Consider the following 18894-nt stretch of genomic DNA (forward strand, 5'->3'; position numbering starts at 1 on the left):
TCTTGTCGGTGTTACAAGTATGTAAGCAGTGTATTAACAATACCCTCTTCTACCCACTCATACAACTCTATGTCTCTTTCACATATTCCAATTATATGTTAATTAGGTTATAAATTTTTAATCCTGTCACTTACCTTTCGGGTTTTGGACTAACTCGTTGAACCAATTCACTTAAAAACAAACTAACATATTTAAGTAATTTAAATAATTTATAGGGGCTTTTACATTAGAATTTACATTAAATTTGATTAAATTTTTAAAAAATCAATAGAAAAAAAGTAATATTTCATTGAGGGCTTAGCAGTTAAGTCCCTCTCTCCTTCTCTTTGGGTACGCCCATGTATTTATATTGATGACGTCATATCTACAATAAAGTACTAGCTCGTGTATCTCTTTAGTTTCATACTCATATTAATTATAAAATCGTCAATATTTGCTGTGTAACTAACCTCACAACAATATTGACGATTTTTGGGATAATAACAGTTTTATATTTGGTGTGAGTTGCAAACATTCATGTGTTGTGGTCTATTGTGTAATAATTTTGAGTGAGTTAATTTCCATTATATTCATGCCTTTTCAAAGTCAATCCTATCGTCTTTTGTTTTATTATATGCATGGTATGCTAAATCCTTTTATTAATTCAATTTGTCAGTCACCTCATATAAATATAGTAGGATATAAATGACATCAATGATAATTCTATAAATTATACTAGTGCAAAATTTAAAAGTTTTAGAAACTAGTACTATATTCCAATATTTTATGGATTCCAAGTTACCAATTTTATTTATAATTTTCTTCACAAACAAAAAAATTAATAAGGTTGAGATTTTAGTAAATACTATTTAATAATTACTACTCGATATCATAGATTCATAGTGTCAACTTTGTATTTTTATTTTATTCGAATTCGAATATTACATTCGCAAATATTGCGCACGTGCGAGGAGAGGTACATCACATGAAATGCATGGATAGATTGCGTCTCCATTCCGAATGGGCATAAACACACTGCATCAAAAAACCACGTGGTTAATTTTTGTAAGATTAATTTTTTTTTCTGGACAAGAAATTTTGAATACTACTAGTAGGAACTTGTGCACGTGTGCATTGAATAAGCCGTATTGCTTTGAAATAGTATACTACAGCTACAAATTAGTACTATTATTTTACTGTTAAACAAGTAGTCTAGATTGACTAAATGTATATAGAGTTGGGCCGGGCTGGACCAACTTATCCACTAAAATGGACATGTCATGAATTGAGTGGGTTGGGCTTCGTATAGATTGTTTTAGTTTTTGAATTTATATTAATTTTTTGGTGGGCCACAATCTCTATATTTAAATCTATCAGAATAGGTAGCAGGTATCAGACCTAACCCAACCCGTTACTCGCCGGATATCAGATACCTGAATTAGAGGTGTAAACATATATTCAAGCATACCAAATTGACTGGACATATAATGTACTCACCATAAATTTGACCAAAAGCATTTTCGTCTAAAAGAATCGGTAAGAGTGTCCACAATAGTTGGAATTGCCATGCCACAGCCACAAAAACTTATCCGCCTAGTCATCACATAATAAATTAAGAGAAAAAAAAATAGCATGCACGTTTTTGACCGCCGCCACCGCCCCGTCCACGCCGCATACGCGGCTCCGCCCCCCTCGCCGCAGCGCCCCTCGTCGAGCAATAGACCACCGCGGCGGTCCTACTGTGGACACTCTAATATGTAGATGAAACTTAGTCGGTGGACTACTTTTGTTTTCAATTATCTCAAATGATCAAACCACTATATTACCACAAAATTGATTTTTTAATTCCTTTCAAATTTGTTTTGTTGATACCAATTTTAAAACCCTAGTTCAGAATCTGTCGTGCATTTGCTAGGGGCGCAACTACAGAATCTCTCGAGTCCAATATAAATTTTGTCACATGTTTTTAGTCTTTCTGACAAATATAATAGCTATTCATTTACAACATGTAATAATTTTATCTAGTGTCATTTATAACTGTCACAGTTTTTCAAAAATTAAGTTACTAATGGAAAATTTTCTTGTATTGTTATGTGAGGATGAATATCTAATAAAATTGAAAAATATCTTGCGTCAGTACAGCCCCAAATTAGCGCGTTCTCCGATCCAGTTTGGGCATTAAAATCGGATTAGTTGACTGATGTGAACCGGAAAATTGACATAGGCAGAGAACACCCATCTATTGCATACCTCCGCCTATAAAAAATAGACAGTGTGCAATTGATAAATTAAGAGATGAAGAATAAAGGTGTTAAAAGAAGTGTTAATGGATTGTGGGGTCCACATTATTAGTAGTGTTTAAAATTTTCTATTTTTAGAATTAGTCTAGTTTTAGTGGACAACCCAAATGGTAAAACTAGTTTATGTTTTGTGGACGGAGGTAGTTGAGTACTACTTATTGAATATTGGGTTACTATATGGCCTGAATCTTGACATTTTGAATTGAACCCACGCTAATTTTTATTGACAAATTTACAATTTTAAATTGAGTAAAAAGTTGTTAAAATAGCAATTCTACATGTTGGACGAGAAAAGGTATACCTATGAGAAGAAGAATATAGATAGAATCAAACAAGAGCCTTCCATACCTTCCATACTTTTATTGTCTTACTCTGTGAGGATGCAGAAGGTTCAGCAGAAGGATAGAGAGAATGTGGGAAGAAATGATATGGGCTCCAAGAAGCATATCATCCAAATTTTGGATTCAAACCAATTGGATTTGATTTTTGGTTAACTATAATTGCTATCCCAATTAAGGTTTTCAAATGCATGCCGAAGGCTTATTTATGTGAAATTAGATAGACAATATTTTTTCTTAGAAATGACACATGGTAAAATACACACATATATAAGCTTTAAGTATGCTATTTCATCAGTGTGATGCCAAAATTGAATCTCATGACAGATTTGATAAAAGTCTAAACGATTAGGTATAAATATTACTAACTCTTTAATTTTTGTCAAAATTACATAATTTTCTTTTTAGACTTTGGTACTAGTTCAAATTTAGTATACAAATCATTTAGACTTTATAAAATACACACATAAGATTCAATATAGACTTTACAAAGGGTTGTTGATAAATTTCAAACAACACCTTTCAATTTTCTTTCATTTTACCATACAAATTTTTTCCACGGACTTTTTTACATTTTCTTAAAATTCGTACCGACCCAAATGAGAACCGACAAAGGTTGTATTATTTAAAACTCCAACTAGTGTCGGTACACTCCACAAAGTAGTCTTTGTATTTTCTCTCCCTCGACAAATTAAAGGGCCACTCTGGGCTGGCAAAACGTCATTTTCAATTCATTATCATCTTTATTCAGCAATAATATCCACAACCATACAAAACAATCATATCGTTTTAGCACATTATAAGCTCAATTATTTCTCCCATGGCCCCTGCAGGAAATGGGAGGTTCCAAATTAAAAAAACGTGTTTCGCCATGCAATAGTAGTAATTAATAAGCATAAAATATACAGTACTAAAAAAAACTTTAAAATATACTAAAAGTAGAAAGTTATTCATCTATATATATATGACCCTACTTTCTTATTCTTCTTCATACTATCACACAATTTCTTACACTGTTTTTGTAAGACACATACATTCATCTAAACAATGTCTAGCCCACCTTGCGACAAGTCCTTCTGCAGCGACTACATGCTGCTCAATGCTGAAGATGCTAAGTTAGGCGATGTGTTTAAGATCCTCTTCTCCAGCGATATCGCAAAGAGGAAATTCATCGACTGCCCCGATGGCACTGAGGAGCCGTTTGGCCGCAGATGGATCATTTTTGTTTCTATTTTAGTGCAGAAATTGTTGCAGGCAACGGCTAAGCCTTTGGCGGCCGTTGGCTCCGGTGTCGAATATTGGCTCAATTTGCTTTCCGGGAACGGAGGCTTTTTCGGCCTCATCAAAAATACTTTCAAAGGTATACACGTTCGTACATTACATTCGTCCACAATCAATAGTCTCTTCCTATTTTTGATAATATCTTTTCTTTATTAATATTTATCCACCTTTAATTAACAATACTCCATTCTAGAGCTAGTAGCATAAATTCATAAAAATAAAAGGGATAAGTGTAAAGAAATAATGAATTAAAGGGAATGAGAATAAGTGGATAGGATCTGGTTTACTGTTAGCTCGTGGACCAAACCATAGTTCCAAACCAATAGATTATTATATTTTCCTAAAGACTTTTCAAAGATTATCTTTAGCCTTTCCTAACCAATACTTAATGATAGTTAGTGACCCGTTGATTATTATCAATTATATTTAGCTAAAAGATGGTTTACACTAGATGAGTAGTGGAATATAATTTCCATTTTTAAAGTAAATTATTTACCCTTTTTTTCTAGTAGTAAAATGTGGGTAATAAGTTAGTACATCGTGTATTGATCTGTTTCATAGTCCGGAAGTTTCTTATTTGCTAATTTCGAATGAACCATTCCCACTTATTAAAAATGGAAAAAATTATTATGTATTTTCTCCATGCGTACGTATAATCCTGCATTACACAATTTTAGTATAAAGTTGATAGTTTGAAAACTGAAAAATAAAAATAAAATTTGACACATTTTATATAAACGGATATAATTTAGAACTTAAAGTAATTAGTATTTAACATTTTATAAATACACGTGCAGGAGAGGTTGTTCAACCGGACAATGAATCGTCGGATTATTTCTCGTTCATCGGAAACCTCGACAGACGGCAACAACTAGACCCGACAATCATCCCAGGTGAGAAGAAATATTACGCTGCACTTTCTATAATGGCGGCCAAGGCATCTTATGAGAACAAGACACACATCAAATCTGTTGTTGAGGACCACTGGGAGGTATGTATACTAAAAATAAGTTATTAAGTCAAATTAACACAACTTAATTTAAAATTAATCTAATTAAGTCTCTTATTAGAAGACTTTGAAAATTAGGTCAATGGCACACAACTTCCACTCTTCCAGTAGATATTTTGTTCATTTGGTTACTTTATTTTTGTGGACAAAAGTCTTCGATTAATATTAAATTGTTTTCATCTTTCACATTGAGATGCCATTTTATTCATATGATTCGTGATTGGAAGATAACATCATTATGTTATATTCAAATGCGTCGTAAAGTTTGTATTGTATTACTATTAATTATGTGGGTCCCTTTCTTTTTCTTTTTTTTTATATCCACTTGGGCAGCTGTTGCGATAAGATTTGTGAATTCAGTCAACAATAATTTCAATTTATTTTATTTATATATGTATAGAGCCAACCAAACCCTTATCATAAAATATCGATATTGAATTTAATTATGTTATAGTAGAAAATAGATTTCCTCTTTAATAATCTGTCCTAATCACATTTTTGTTTGCTTCCATGTAGATGAATTTCGTCGACTCCTACGATTTCTGGAATGGTGAGTTCAGAAAATTAACACATTCATCATTTCTCAAACACCACTTGAATGAGTTAATTTTACAAATAGAGTTCATGCTCCACTACATCACTTTATCAAATAATAGAAAAATATTATTTACTAAAATAGAAAAAATAAAACATAAAACTAATCAATATTATACGAGTTTTAGTGCAGAATTAATATATTAAGATAAATATATAGAGAAAAATAGTTGAAATTGGTGAAAAATTTTCAATCTCATTAGACATAAATTTATTAAATAGGATTAATTTCGATAAAATGAAAAAATATGACTATTTTTTTTTTCGCTGCGAATTTGCATAGATTATCAGGAAAAAGCCACAACACAAGCTTTCATAATGGACGACAAGAAAGACACCATCGTCGTGGCATTTCGGGGAACCGAGCCCTTCGACGCGGACGCATGGTCTTCCGACTTTGACCTCTCCTGGTACGAGATACACGGGATCGGGAAAATGCACGGTGGATTCATGAAAGCTCTCGGCTTGATCAAGAGCAAAGGCTGGCCGGTGGAGCAAGACCCCGAGCAACAAGAAACCGCGTATTACGCCATCAAGAAACAGCTCAGGAAGCTCCTCGAAGCCAACGAAAAGGCCAGGTTCGTAGTCACGGGCCACAGCCTAGGCGGCGCGCTAGCCGTTCTATTCCCGGCGATTCTAGGCCTACATGGAGATACGTTCTTGCTAGATAGATTGGAGGGAGTCTACACATTTGGACAGCCAAGAGTTGGGGATGACAAATTCGGACAATACATGAATGATCTAATCGCAAAGCACGATTTCACGTGCATCAGATTCGTTTACAGCTACGATTTGGTGCCAAGATTGCCTTATGATGACTCCACTCTCTTGTTCAAGCATTTCGGCACCTGCATTTACTTCAATAGCATGTATACCGGAAAAGTAAGTCCTACTGACTCCGTCCATAAAAAATAGGCTTAGTAATAGATGGCGCGAATTTTACTTTTGTTAGGAAAAAATTCAGTCTCACCTCATTAAAATGAGAGTGAAATTTACCGTAAATAAATAGTGACTAATTTTAATAGAATTATTTTATTAAATACTAATTTTGTGCAGGTTGTTGAGGAAGAGCCGGACAAGAATTATTTTTCGATAATATGGATGATTCCGAAGTTTTTCAATGCATGTTGGGAGCTGATTAGAAGTTTCGTTATAAAGTATTTTAAGGGGCCAGATTACGCGGAAGGAGGTCTGCTTCGATTGTTTCGGGTGATCGGAGTGTTGGTTGCCGGAGTGCCAGCGCATTGCCCTCAAGATTATGTGAATTCTACGAGGTTGGGATTGTCGGAGGACGTGTTTGTGTACTCAAATGGACAGAAAATTTTGAAGACGCAATAATGGATAAAAGAGTGATGTTGAGATATTTTTCTATTTATGGTTGATGTATTCTGAAGATAGCTTTGGAGACCAAGAATGTTGCGTTGATGTTAAATAAGATTTCTATTGTCATTTTGGTTAAATCTCTCATTATTGATAGCGTGGCTTTTCATTGTCAAGAACATTGTTATGCATACTAGCATTAAAAATTTATAACGCGAAAAAGTAACAATCGGAATGAGCATAAACCAGATACTCTCCAATCTAATAGGGTAGACCCAAAATTAACCTGAGTCCCAGGATTGGCTCGAAATGGGATCATTCTCATTATTCATTTTTCAATTTTTCATTATATTTTTCAAACTTCTAAAACTTAGTCAATATGTATTTTGTAATGTACGTAAAAAATTCTATATAGATTCATTTTTGAAAATTTATACATTTTATTATTATTTACTTTCACTTATTATGAAAAATTATATACATATATAAATTAAAAATAATTGCTATTATTTAAAAAAAATGTATTTTCGTATCTCTATTAGCTATACATTAGTTCCAAGTTGAATTAACACACAGCTGTATCATTATATGTATATTCATTTATTATAGATATAAATTATCAAGTAAAATATACTCACCCCGTCCCCTAAAAATATAAACTTTGGGAACAATATGATTTGTAATTCGAAATTGATAAAATATGAGAGATAAAAGGAAGCAGTAAATTAAGCATCTTTGGTGGAGAATGAAGTCCACCTTAAAAACTTACTAAAATTGCAAGCGGACTAATATTGTGGACACACCAAAAAAATGAACAAGGAGAGTATTAGCTAAAAAATTATTACAGTAGTACTATTTTTAGCCAGATTGACTTAAAAAGTTTATAATCCAAATGGTCCATATTCAAATAGCCCTACAATCCAAATAAGTAGACTCGATTGACATTCATAACTGTCCGTTTAGTAAAAGCTAAAATTAATACTGGTATTCGTTTCTTTCGACAAATTTAACAATACAGTAATAAAAATAGTGAAGCTCCTCCCTCTCCCAGTATTTTCTCCCCAATAACTCCATCGAATTGATAAATATAATGTATTCTATATAATTATGTAACTTATACTCCACTAAATCTTATACGTGAAATTCAATTAAAATAAATCCACACAATAGAAATTAGTGTATATATTTCTCTCCTCCGACAAATTAGAGGGTCATACTCGGCTGGCGAAACTTCCTTCTCAATCTTGTCTTTTTAGCAATAATACCAAGTTCAAACTAAAAAATCAAATCATTTTTAGCACAGTAGCTCCATTATTTTCTTTTTTATTCAACTGCCCCCCAATTTGTCAAGTCAAGGTACAAGACAGGATGTTTCTCTGTAATATCCCTCAAATTAAAAACGTGTTTCACCATGCAACAAAATAAAATAAATTAATAAAAAGTGTAAAGTTATTAGTCTATATATATGACCCCCATTTTCCTCTTTTCCACAACATCCCCAATTCTTACATTATTTTTCTAAGACACGTACATTCATCTGAACAATGTCTAGCCCCCCTTGCGACAAGTCCTTCTGCAGCAACTACATGCTGCTAAATCCTGAAGATGCTGAGCTAGGCGATGTGTTTAAGATCCTCTTCTCCAGCGATATCGCCAAGAGAAAATTCGTCGACTGCCCTGATGGCACCGAGGAGCCGTTAGGCCGCCGATGGATCATTTTTATTTCTATTCTAGCGCAAAAATTCTTGCTGGCAACGGCTAAGCCTATGGCGTCCTTTGGCTCCGGTGTCGAATATTGGCTCAATTTGCTCTCCGGGAATGGAGGCTTTTTCGGCCTCGTCAAGAATACTCTTACAGGTATACACATTCTAACCTCTCATCAGTCCACGATCAATAGTCTTTTTTTTATTATTATTTTTAAGTTCGTTCACAAAAATTATATTTCGATTTTTAGTATATAGACACCATTTTCTCATCTCCGTCTTCTATTTATCTATATTCAACTAGCATTATTTTAGTTATTTTTTATAATAACGTAGAATTGGTTGGCTTTCATTTATTTGTCAATGGTCAATTGAGAAACGTAAATTCATAAAAATCAAAACAGTCAATCTGAACACGATATTTTGTTTTCGCTTCATATTAAGATTATGGATTTTGTAAATTGGAAGCTAAGGGAAGAGTGTATTTTTGCATCCAAGAAAGGACACCTATGTATTTCTTGTTACTTCATCTTTGTGATTTTTACATCTTGTTTTATTTTGAATAAATCCCAGTTTCACGTGCTAAAGGGAATATTGAGTATAATGCCTATGTCTAACTAGTTGTTCAATAAAGTGTGGTTAAATATTGTTAGCTAGTGGACACTTTACAAAGCAATAGTTCCAAACCAATAAATTATTATAATATTCTTGTCCTTTAAAAAATGTTATCTTTAGCATTGATTGAACTTTGCTGTAGGACCTTTTCCAACTAATACAAATCGTACTTAGTGATTATTATCAATTAAATTAAGCTAAAAGACTCTCCACGCCAGCTATACAAAATCAACAAAGATGATCTATGTTCCAAACACTAGGTATTATTTAATTTTTCTTCCATGCATACTAGTAACTAATAAATCTCACCGGCAGGTCACCTGCTTTATATAAATATGCAGCCTTAATAAATGGTTGTACTTAAATTAAAATTATATAAATGGACGTGTGATAATTTTGATACAAAGTTGCATAACATATTGAATTTAGAAAACTGATGCATTTTGGTAAAGGGGATATAGTTTAAAATTTAATTGATATTTACCATTTTACAGCAAAGGTTGTTCGACCAGACAATACATCGAAGGATTATTTCTCGTTCATCGGAAACCTCGACAAACGGATCCAACTAGACCCGACAATCATTCCCGGCGAGAAGAGATATTATGCTGCACTTTCTATAATGGCGGCCAAGGCATCTTATGAGAACAAGAAACACATCAAATCTGTTGTTGAGGACCATTGGAAGGTAGGTATACTAAAAAAGTTATTTAAGTCAAATTAATACTCCAGTTTTGCCTAACTCAATATAGTAGTACACTCTTATGGAAGAGGTCAGTTATATTTTTCTCAATCAGGTTAGTTTCATTAAGGAATATAAAAATGAAATATCCCACCCTTGTTAGAAGACTTCATTAATTAGGTTATTTGGGTCAATGCACCCACTTTCCAGTATATATTTTAGACTATTACTCCTTATCATCCACATTGGGTTACCTTTCAACACATGATTCGTGATTGGAAGATAACATCATCATATCATTATATTTATAAAAATGAATTATAAAGTTTTTCTTGTATTATTAGGTGGACCCCTTCATACTAATAGTTAATAATTGTCTGTTTTGGTGTAATTTAATTTTGTGTACCCACTTGGGCAGCTAGAATCAACCAGAATTTCAATTTATTTACTTTTTTAATTGGGTAGCTGTTGCGATAAGATATCATTAATAGAATCAACAATAATATTCAATTCACTTTATTTATATACCCGACCATACATAGAATATTCAAGTGGTCACATGCATGCATCTTAATATTATACAGAGCCAAACCCTTATCATATATATAAATTCGATATTGAATTTCTATCACTGTATCATTTGAGTAAAAACGATAAAATAAGTATCGAATTTAATTTTAATTAGGTCATGGCAAATGAATTTTTCTAATCACATTTTTGTTTGCTTCCCTGCAGATGACTTTCGTCGACTCATACGATTTCTGGAATGGTGAGTTCAGAAAAACACACTCATCATTTTTCAAATACTATCACAATTGAGTAATATTATAGATAGAGTTTAATTATGCTCCACTACTCCACTTTTATCAAATAGTAATAAAAACATCATTTCATGAAGCAAAAAATAAAACATATTCCTTGCACGAAAAGTAATTATACCGGTTTTAATACATAATTGGTAAATTAAAAGAGCGACAGAAAGAAAAAGAAGCGTTAGTGAAAAATGAAACTCATCTCATCTTAGCAGTACTATGCTTTGCTAAAATCAAAATAAATTTCCACAGATTATCAGGGAAAAACCACAACACAAGCTTTCATAATGGACGACAAGAAAAACACAATCGTCGTATCATTCCGAGGAACAGAGCCCTTTGACGCGGACGCATGGTCTTCCGACGTCGATCTCTCCTGGTACGAGCTACACGGGATGGGAAAAATGCACGGTGGATTCATGAAAGCTCTCGGCTTGATCAAGAGCAAAGGCTGGCCGGAGGAGCAAGACCCCGAGCAACAAGAAACCGCGTATTACGCCATCAAGAAACAGCTCAGGAAGCTTCTCGAAGCCAACGAAAAGGCCAAGTTCGTAGTCACCGGCCACAGCCTAGGCGGCGCGCTAGCCGTTTTATTCCCGGCAATTCTTGGTCATCATAAAGATTCATTCTTGCTCGATAGATTGGAAGGCGTCTACACATTCGGACAGCCAAGAGTTGGAGATGACAAATTCGGACAATACATGAATGATCTAATCGCAAAGCACCATTTCACGTGCATCAGATTCGTTTACAGCTACGATTTGGTGCCGAGATTGCCTTATGATGATTCCAATTTCTTGTTCAAGCATTTCGGCACCTGCATTTACTTCAACAGCCTGTATACAGGAAAAGTAAGTCCTCCTCCATTTTTTTATTATTTAGATTAACAAAATATTATTATTATTATTATTATTATTATTATTATTATATGAAATATAATTTTGTGCAGATTGTTGAGGAAGAGCCCGACAAGAATTATTTTTCGATAATATGGATGATTCCGAAGTTCTTCAATGCGTGTTGGGAGCTGATTAGAAGTTTCATTATAAAGTATTTTAAGGGGCCGGATTACGCGGAAGGGGGTCTGCTTCGATTGTTTCGGGTGATCGGAGTGTTGGTTGCCGGAGTGCCGGCGCATTGCCCTCAAGATTATGTGAATTCTACGAGGTTGGGATTGTCGGAAGACGTGTTTCTGTCCTCGAATGGACAGAAAACTTTGAAGACGCAATAATGGACAAATTTGTGTCGTGAATTGCTAGTATTTTTTATTTATGATTGATGCGTTGAGAAAAGAAGAATGTACTTTGATGAAAAAATAAAGTAAAGAGTAAAGGTCAAAAGTGAGTCCTAAATATATGACCAAAATATGAATTTGGTCCAAAACATTCACTTTTTAAAAAACTAAACATATGGTCAAAATACGAATCTGGTCAAAAATATTCACTTTTTGAAAAACGGGTCCATAGCAAATGAAACCGTCGTTGATTTGGTCCTCCTTTTATGATTCCGTTAAAAACAAACGGTAAACACCAGATTAATGATTTTGACCTAATTAATATAATAATACATGATTAACTAAAATAAAATTTTTTGCAAAAGAGACTCTCTTTTTCTATTCATCTAAAATACATAATATTTGTATAAGTTTAATGAAATCTTACATTATGATGGTGATGAATAAAAGTTCAATAAATCTATATTATCAAATTCATTCAAATTATAAATCACAAATTATAACCAAATCTCACTAATTAATTTCCAAATCAATTAAAATAAATTATAATGCATACTCATGTATCAATATAATATCTAAAATTAAAATTTCAAATAAAATAAATAAATAAATAAAGAACAAAAGCTTAATTGATCAAATAAATAAATAAATAAATAAATAAAGAACAAAAGCTTAAAATTCTTAAACGGTTCTCCGATTCTCAGTTAATCAGAAACGGTCTGTTAATTGAGGAATTGAGAACCGGAAAACCGATACCAGTTCCGGTACTGGTTCCAACTTTTTATATAAAACCGGTTCATATTCTAACCGGAATCAATCGGTTCCTACCTAGGAATCAAATTACAATTCAATTTTATTTTTTTTATAATTTAATATACTACTCCCTCGGTTCCATAGTAATGGAGGCGTTTCTTTTCGGCACGGAGATTAAGAAAAATTGTATTAGGTGAGTTAAGTAAATGAAGAATAAAGTGGAAAATGAAAAAGGTAGAGAGATGAAGAGAGAAAAAAGTAAGAGAAAGTAAAGTATATAAAAATGTGTTGACTTTTATTAAAAGGACAATGACTCTATTACTTGGAACGTACCAAAATGACAAAATGACTATATTACATGGAATGGAGGGAGTAAAATCTAATTTAATTGAATTAATATTGAATTGAAAAAAAATAATTTAAAACATTAGTGCTTATAAGATTTAAACAATGTTAAATTTGTGAGCTATGTATTCTAAAGTATTTAAAATGTTTAAACCGTAATACTTTGAATCTACAATTATTTCCTCAATCTATTTTTTATGAACTAACTCCTATGAGTAGAACATCATAAGTCTGTTTTTAATTTCTGAAAGAACTATGCAAATATAATATCATTTCATATGATAGTAATTTAACTTTATAACAAATTTATGTACCAATTCATTTAATATACGATTTTAACCTGTTTGTGAATGATTTATTAATTGTTCAATATTAAACCAAAAAGTCACAATAAGATCAATTAGTATTGGAAATTTCATTGAATATTTATTTAGAAAGAAAAAAAAAGAAAAATGGAATTCAAATTTTAAAACTCCTTTTAAAAAAATGCTAAATTTTAGAACTCCTTTTTTTTATAAAAGAATTGCCAACATAAACTAGTTTGTATATTATTATATTGTTGGTTTGTATTTTTTTTTGTATTTATTTGAATTTTTAGGTATTATTTGTTATATTTTCAGATGTTGGATTATTATTTTATTAGTATTGAATTATTTAAAATTATAAATAAATTCGGATTAAAATTACACATCAGTTCCGGTTCTAGAATTTATGAAAATTTGAAACCGGTTAGCCGGTCAACCGATCCGATTAGAATCGGAATAGGCCGAATAAGCATGCCTAAATGACGGCCAGCCGGTTCTCAATACATAGTTTCCACGATACGTTACAATAACATCACATGCTTATAAAAATTAAATATGTAAAAAAAAAAAAATAGATTTGGTATTTACTACTATTATCATACTAAATTTATTATAGTTAACTGATACTACTAATATATATTAAAGTTCAGGGACCTTCCATGTTTTTTGTTTATTCAAAGACCAGTGCAATTTTGAGGGTTCATGTCTATTTTGGATTATTCGATTTGCAAAATTTTATCTCGAAATTAAATATTATGTATTGTGTTTGGTTTATCAGATTGAATCTCATAACTTAATCTTAGATGAATAATAACCATATGATAATTAGTCATGGTCAACTCTCTCCAACTAAAATAATTTCACGAACAATTCACTCGTAGATTATACTGTATCCTGGCAGTAGTACTATTTTATCTTAAGAAACCGAACACCACCTTTATGTACTACTTTATTCTATGACAAAATGATCTCCTATATATTGAATAAACATAAGAAGTAGGAAAACCACAAAAGCATCAACTTCGAAATCTCTTGTTCAAAGACAATTCAAGATTTTTATTAGCTACTGTATATGATACCTGCAGTATTAGATTCCCCAAAGTCTTCATATATTGGATATCAAATGAAATGTGGCTCAATTTTTCTGCCAAATTGAACTATTATTGTACATAAAATAGAAACAATTTCTGCTCACTAACCAGCTCAAGGCTGCTCTATATATGTATATATCATTTTGGCTTAAAGACTAAAGAGAGCTAATTAAGTTTGAGAAGATCTTGCAACAAACTACTAATTCCTACGCCAAAGAAAGCAGTTGTATTTAGAGACTCCAAATCCTCCATGAGACCGCGACGTTCGAGCTTTTGGTGCTTCCTTCTCCGACAGCAAGTTTCTCTTGGCTTGAGCTTCCATCTCCGAGGCTCTCAGCTTGTTCATGATTTTATCCATGGATGCTGATTTCTTCTTCTCTAGTTTCATCTGAAGCGATAAAAAAATCACGAGTGGCTACTTAAAACGCTCGAACATAATTGGGCGATAGTTCGTGTATTTAGGTGTGAACGGTCCTTAACATTAGTACTAGTACTACACAAACCTCAAGTTCCCGAACTGCTGCCTCAGCTTTTGCCTTCTGCAAGTTCTCCCAAGCTGTGATTTTCGCGTCCTCTCTTTGCAACCTATATGAACATAGCTAGCGCATGACATACAATTGAAAAACATATAAATATTTATTGAATTAATAAAATGATTAGACATACTTTGATGTCACTTTTGAATCCTCTGCTGCATTCCAAGGTGAAGGCTTGTTTTGGATATGAATCAAGTCCTTCACCATTATTACTTCTTGCTTCTTGGGCTGCCCGGCTGTAGTGATACCTTTGTCAACTTGGACATCTCGAACTTCGTCTTTAGAAGCAGGAACGTCGTTCTGGTGCAATGAAGCCGGGCCTAAGGAAGGTGATGCAGAGAAGGAGAGCCTCCTATCAGGGTTGATCTGAGTTTTCACGTCCTTGTGTTTAACACCTGAAATCGGAGATTCCTTCTTTGCAACGCTATCGGGTTTTTCATCTGCTCATACAGTTCAACAACTGAGAGATGATGTTGAGCAGAGGCTGAATGAATGCAGAGAGAAGACACAACAAGCATTGATTTGAAAAGTGAATTTTACTTGGAATGAATTGGACTTCAAATTAGCTCCTTCATTCCTTCACATTGAAGTCAAGCATTCAATGACATCCACCCCACATCAAAACATGTGGAAAGCTTTCAAATTGAGGATTGGTCTAGATATACATTATCACTTCTAATATACTAATATGCAAATGATTGGATCAGAACATCATTCCATACTCACATTTGAAATATATTAATACAACACTAAACTTCGATGAAAACAAAAGGTCTGAATGCAAGGGCTACTACAAAACTAAAATTTGCTATTTTGGGACATCCATAAATAAAAGACACAGTTACTTTTTTTCATTAGTATGCAGACATTACACACATTCTACAATAAAATTAATATATAAAAATAAAACTCTCATTCCACTAATCTTTTCCACTCATGTCATATATAAAATCAAACTATTTTTTAAAACTCGTCCCGGATCAAAATTGACTAGAATAAAGATACCTCGAGAAGAAATTTCACCACCACTTGTCTTCACATTATAACGAATGGAGATACTACCATGAGGCAGAGTCACACCACTAGTGAGCCCCATGGGCCCACTCTTGGACTTGGGCCGCCGCAGAATCTGAGCGGAGGCCCCATAGCTCGAAATCGGGCTCGTGATCCAACGCTCAGCGTCGTCCCATTTCGAAGGCAACGCCCTCAAGCTATTGAAAGGCATGAATGCAGCACCACCAACATGCCTCCTAACATTCGGATTCGCTACTCTCTCCGAGCTCCACGACGTCGGCATTCTGTCGCCGTACTCCACCCCTCCCGGGCTCCCGTATTCGCCCGAGAATCTGACCGTTTTCGAATTTCGCTTCATTTCTTTCTATTAAGAGACATCTAACAATAAGAGCAAATATAGTTAGTATTTATATTTAATACTATTACAATAAATAAAACGATCACACGTTGAATTTGAGGAAAAATAAAACATATGCGGAATTAATGGTGAAGATATCAATAAAATGGTAGCTTCTTGAATATATCGACAGAGGAAATGACATCCATCGAAATGGTTGGACAGTAGTTCATTTTAAAGAAATCCCATCTTTTTATTTCCAGCTACATACACTACCACCAGAAAAAAACACAAATATAAATGAGTAATAAACGAGTAAAATAAGAAGTTGGCTTTTCGTTAAATTAATTTGGATTGGCTAAAAACACATACATACTCGGGTTCTCGGCTTTGTCTTTCTTCTCGAACTTTTCGATGTCGACTGCTTGAATAAACTATAGCAGCGATAAATTAAATGAAGAGTATTTTCAAAGAATATATATATATAGGGAGTGGGGTTGGTATTTAAAATTTGAATAAGTGGGAAATAGAATAGTAGAATGTTGACGAAACAGTCGGTTCCATGATATCCATAGATGTTATCTGAAAAGAGGGTGGGATTAGTAAGGCTATCCCATAACCATTGTCCAACACAAATATCATTCAAATTTTTAATAAAATATTTATTTCTGTCTTATCTATATATACATCTCTAAATCTAATACTTTATCCTGTCCGACCATAAAATTTGGAAAAGATACGAGATTAACACAAAATTAATAAAATAAGAAATAAAACAATGAATAGAATATTGATAGTGGAAAATAAGGCCTGGCTCATTTTAAAAAAAAATTACTCCCTAAAGATCGAAGTGGACTAATTTTGGGGTATGGCCCAAAATGGTAAAAGTGAATTATTATTTTGGGAACATAGGAGTGTAATTTATATTTTCCTGCTAAAATTGTGCCACGGTGGCATAAAAAAAACTGTCACTTTATATATGGATAGATTCTTGACTCAGCACAATTTTATTCATATACTTTAATTGTATATGATCACATATCAAAGGTATCTCCTGATTTGCAATAAAGCTACAGCAACATAGATAACGTTTATGCAAAATGTTGGTTGTGTATGCCAAGAATCTAATATTTACATGGAGGAAGGGACGAGTGACGTTGCTGGGGTGATTCAGCAAGTCCGTCATCAACTTTTCATCTGTGGTAGGATGGATATCAGCTAGCATTGAAGCTTGAATTCAGTCCATAAGAGTAGATGTCGAATTCTCATTTCTGTGAATTGATTCTGCTTTTACGTTGCGAAGGCCAGTGATCAGTTATGGAGATGGTTCATTAGAGATTCGAATGTTGCACACGACATGATTTTCCTAAGCCGAGATGATTATTACACCTTGGAATAAAAATATCTGGCCATAGCCTTGGCGGACCGCTGTTAGGCGTGGCTGGTTTTACGGCCTTATTACACGTTTTTTGGGCTCAAAATACGGCTAAAATTGAGTTTTTAATTTTTCATTGTTTTATTTAGTTTTAATAGTATATTATTATATCTATAAATACTTTCATTCTTCTTTTATCTATAGGGTGCATAACGATTGAAGTTTAATGTAGGAATTTTGATCAAGCAAAAAATATGACTATCGTTGTTGTGTTTTTTCAATTGTAGTATTATCCAATATACTGGATAATAGAGTATTTGATCATGCGTAATTACTAGAATCCAATCCAACAATCTCTCACTTATACTTGAAGCATGCATGCTTTTGAGTATACCTCTACATATAGATTCTTCCACGTGTACGCAGAGCAGTGATGACATCAACATGCATCTTGTTCTCATTTTAATCCATTTCACATGTTAGAATGAATTGTTAGGATTTGTATATTACGTAGCAATAAATACTTTTTCTTAAACTATATTTACTTGGTAACGTCGATTTTATGTTTATTAATAAGAAAATTTGTACCGAGCATGAGGATCATGGTAAATATAATATAGTAGATTTTTAGAAAATTAAAATGGTCTCTCGGGCAAGTGTGTGATCAGTAGTCCCCCAGAAATGATACTTGTATTTTGTTGCGCCAAAACATACCGATTAATTAGTAAAAATAATTTAGATTTTTAGAAAATTAAAATGCCTCTCGAGCATGTGTGTGCTCAGTAGTCCCTCACAAACGATACTCAGATTTTGTTGCGCCAAAACTTACCAAGCACAATATTTGTGGCTTGGTAAGATCCCGATAGGTATGACAATTACCGAGCATCATGTCACTTGGTATACTCTGAAAAGTTTTCTACTCATGTGACTCATGCATTCATGCTTGCTAAGTTCTTGCCGATATGTACACTTGTCTAGTAGTGTTTTAGAAGGTGTTTCATAATTAGTGAGTAATTGCAATGGTTGGTAATATGTGCTCGCTAACACCTGCTTTTTTGTAGTGCTTCAACAAACGATTTATTTTCATAATATATAATTATATTATTGACTGGACAGTGGACTTTAAATAAACTCCGAGAATAAATAAAATTTACCGAGACTATATTTCTTATAACTAAATACTCCCTCTGTCCCACTAGAAATGAAACGTTTTCCTTTTTGGATCATCCCATTAAAATGAAACGATTCTTAAAATAGAAATAACTTTATCT

The 18894-nt window shown here is 33.2% G+C and overlaps 3 protein-coding genes across 5 annotated transcripts; 2 read left to right on the top strand and 1 right to left on the bottom strand.

Moving 5' to 3' along the window:
• The first annotated feature begins 3602 nt into the window (after positions 1-3602).
• LOC125208989 (triacylglycerol lipase OBL1-like) lies at positions 3603-6961 on the top strand. Its single transcript, XM_048108546.2, has 5 exons — positions 3603-3977; positions 4696-4889; positions 5424-5457; positions 5785-6383; positions 6558-6961. The coding sequence occupies exons 1-5, from the start codon at positions 3665-3667 to the stop codon at positions 6837-6839; spliced, it is 1422 nt and encodes a 473-aa protein (XP_047964503.1). The 5' UTR covers positions 3603-3664; the 3' UTR covers positions 6840-6961.
• Positions 6962-8318: 1357 nt separating this feature from the next.
• Positions 8319-11973, top strand: LOC125217055 (triacylglycerol lipase OBL1-like). Its single transcript, XM_048118881.1, has 5 exons — positions 8319-8678; positions 9634-9827; positions 10557-10590; positions 10886-11484; positions 11583-11973. The coding sequence occupies exons 1-5, from the start codon at positions 8366-8368 to the stop codon at positions 11862-11864; spliced, it is 1422 nt and encodes a 473-aa protein (XP_047974838.1). The 5' UTR covers positions 8319-8365; the 3' UTR covers positions 11865-11973.
• Positions 11974-14357: 2384 nt separating this feature from the next.
• LOC125212323 (uncharacterized) lies at positions 14358-16766 on the bottom strand. Of its 3 annotated transcripts, none has more exons than XM_048112451.2 (5): positions 16625-16766; positions 15903-16289; positions 15028-15337; positions 14865-14946; positions 14358-14749 (listed from the first exon to the last, which is right to left on the bottom strand). In XM_048112451.2, the coding sequence occupies exons 2-5, from the start codon at positions 16267-16269 to the stop codon at positions 14561-14563; spliced, it is 948 nt and encodes a 315-aa protein (XP_047968408.2). In that variant the 5' UTR covers positions 16270-16289; positions 16625-16766; the 3' UTR covers positions 14358-14560. The 3 variants fall into 3 exon arrangements, with proteins under 3 accessions (XP_047968408.2, XP_047968410.2, XP_088924917.1); XM_048112453.2 differs by having other exon boundaries at positions 16621-16762; XM_089068791.1 differs by lacking the exon at positions 16625-16766 and having other exon boundaries at positions 15903-16560.
• Between the last annotated feature and the right edge of the window lie 2128 nt (positions 16767-18894).

The sequence above is a fragment of the Salvia hispanica genome, chromosome 3, assembly GCF_029641045.1.
Source record: "Salvia hispanica isolate PSC_SH4W2 chromosome 3, Shi_PSC_v1, whole genome shotgun sequence".
Classification (NCBI taxonomy): Eukaryota; Viridiplantae; Streptophyta; class Magnoliopsida; order Lamiales; family Lamiaceae; genus Salvia; species Salvia hispanica.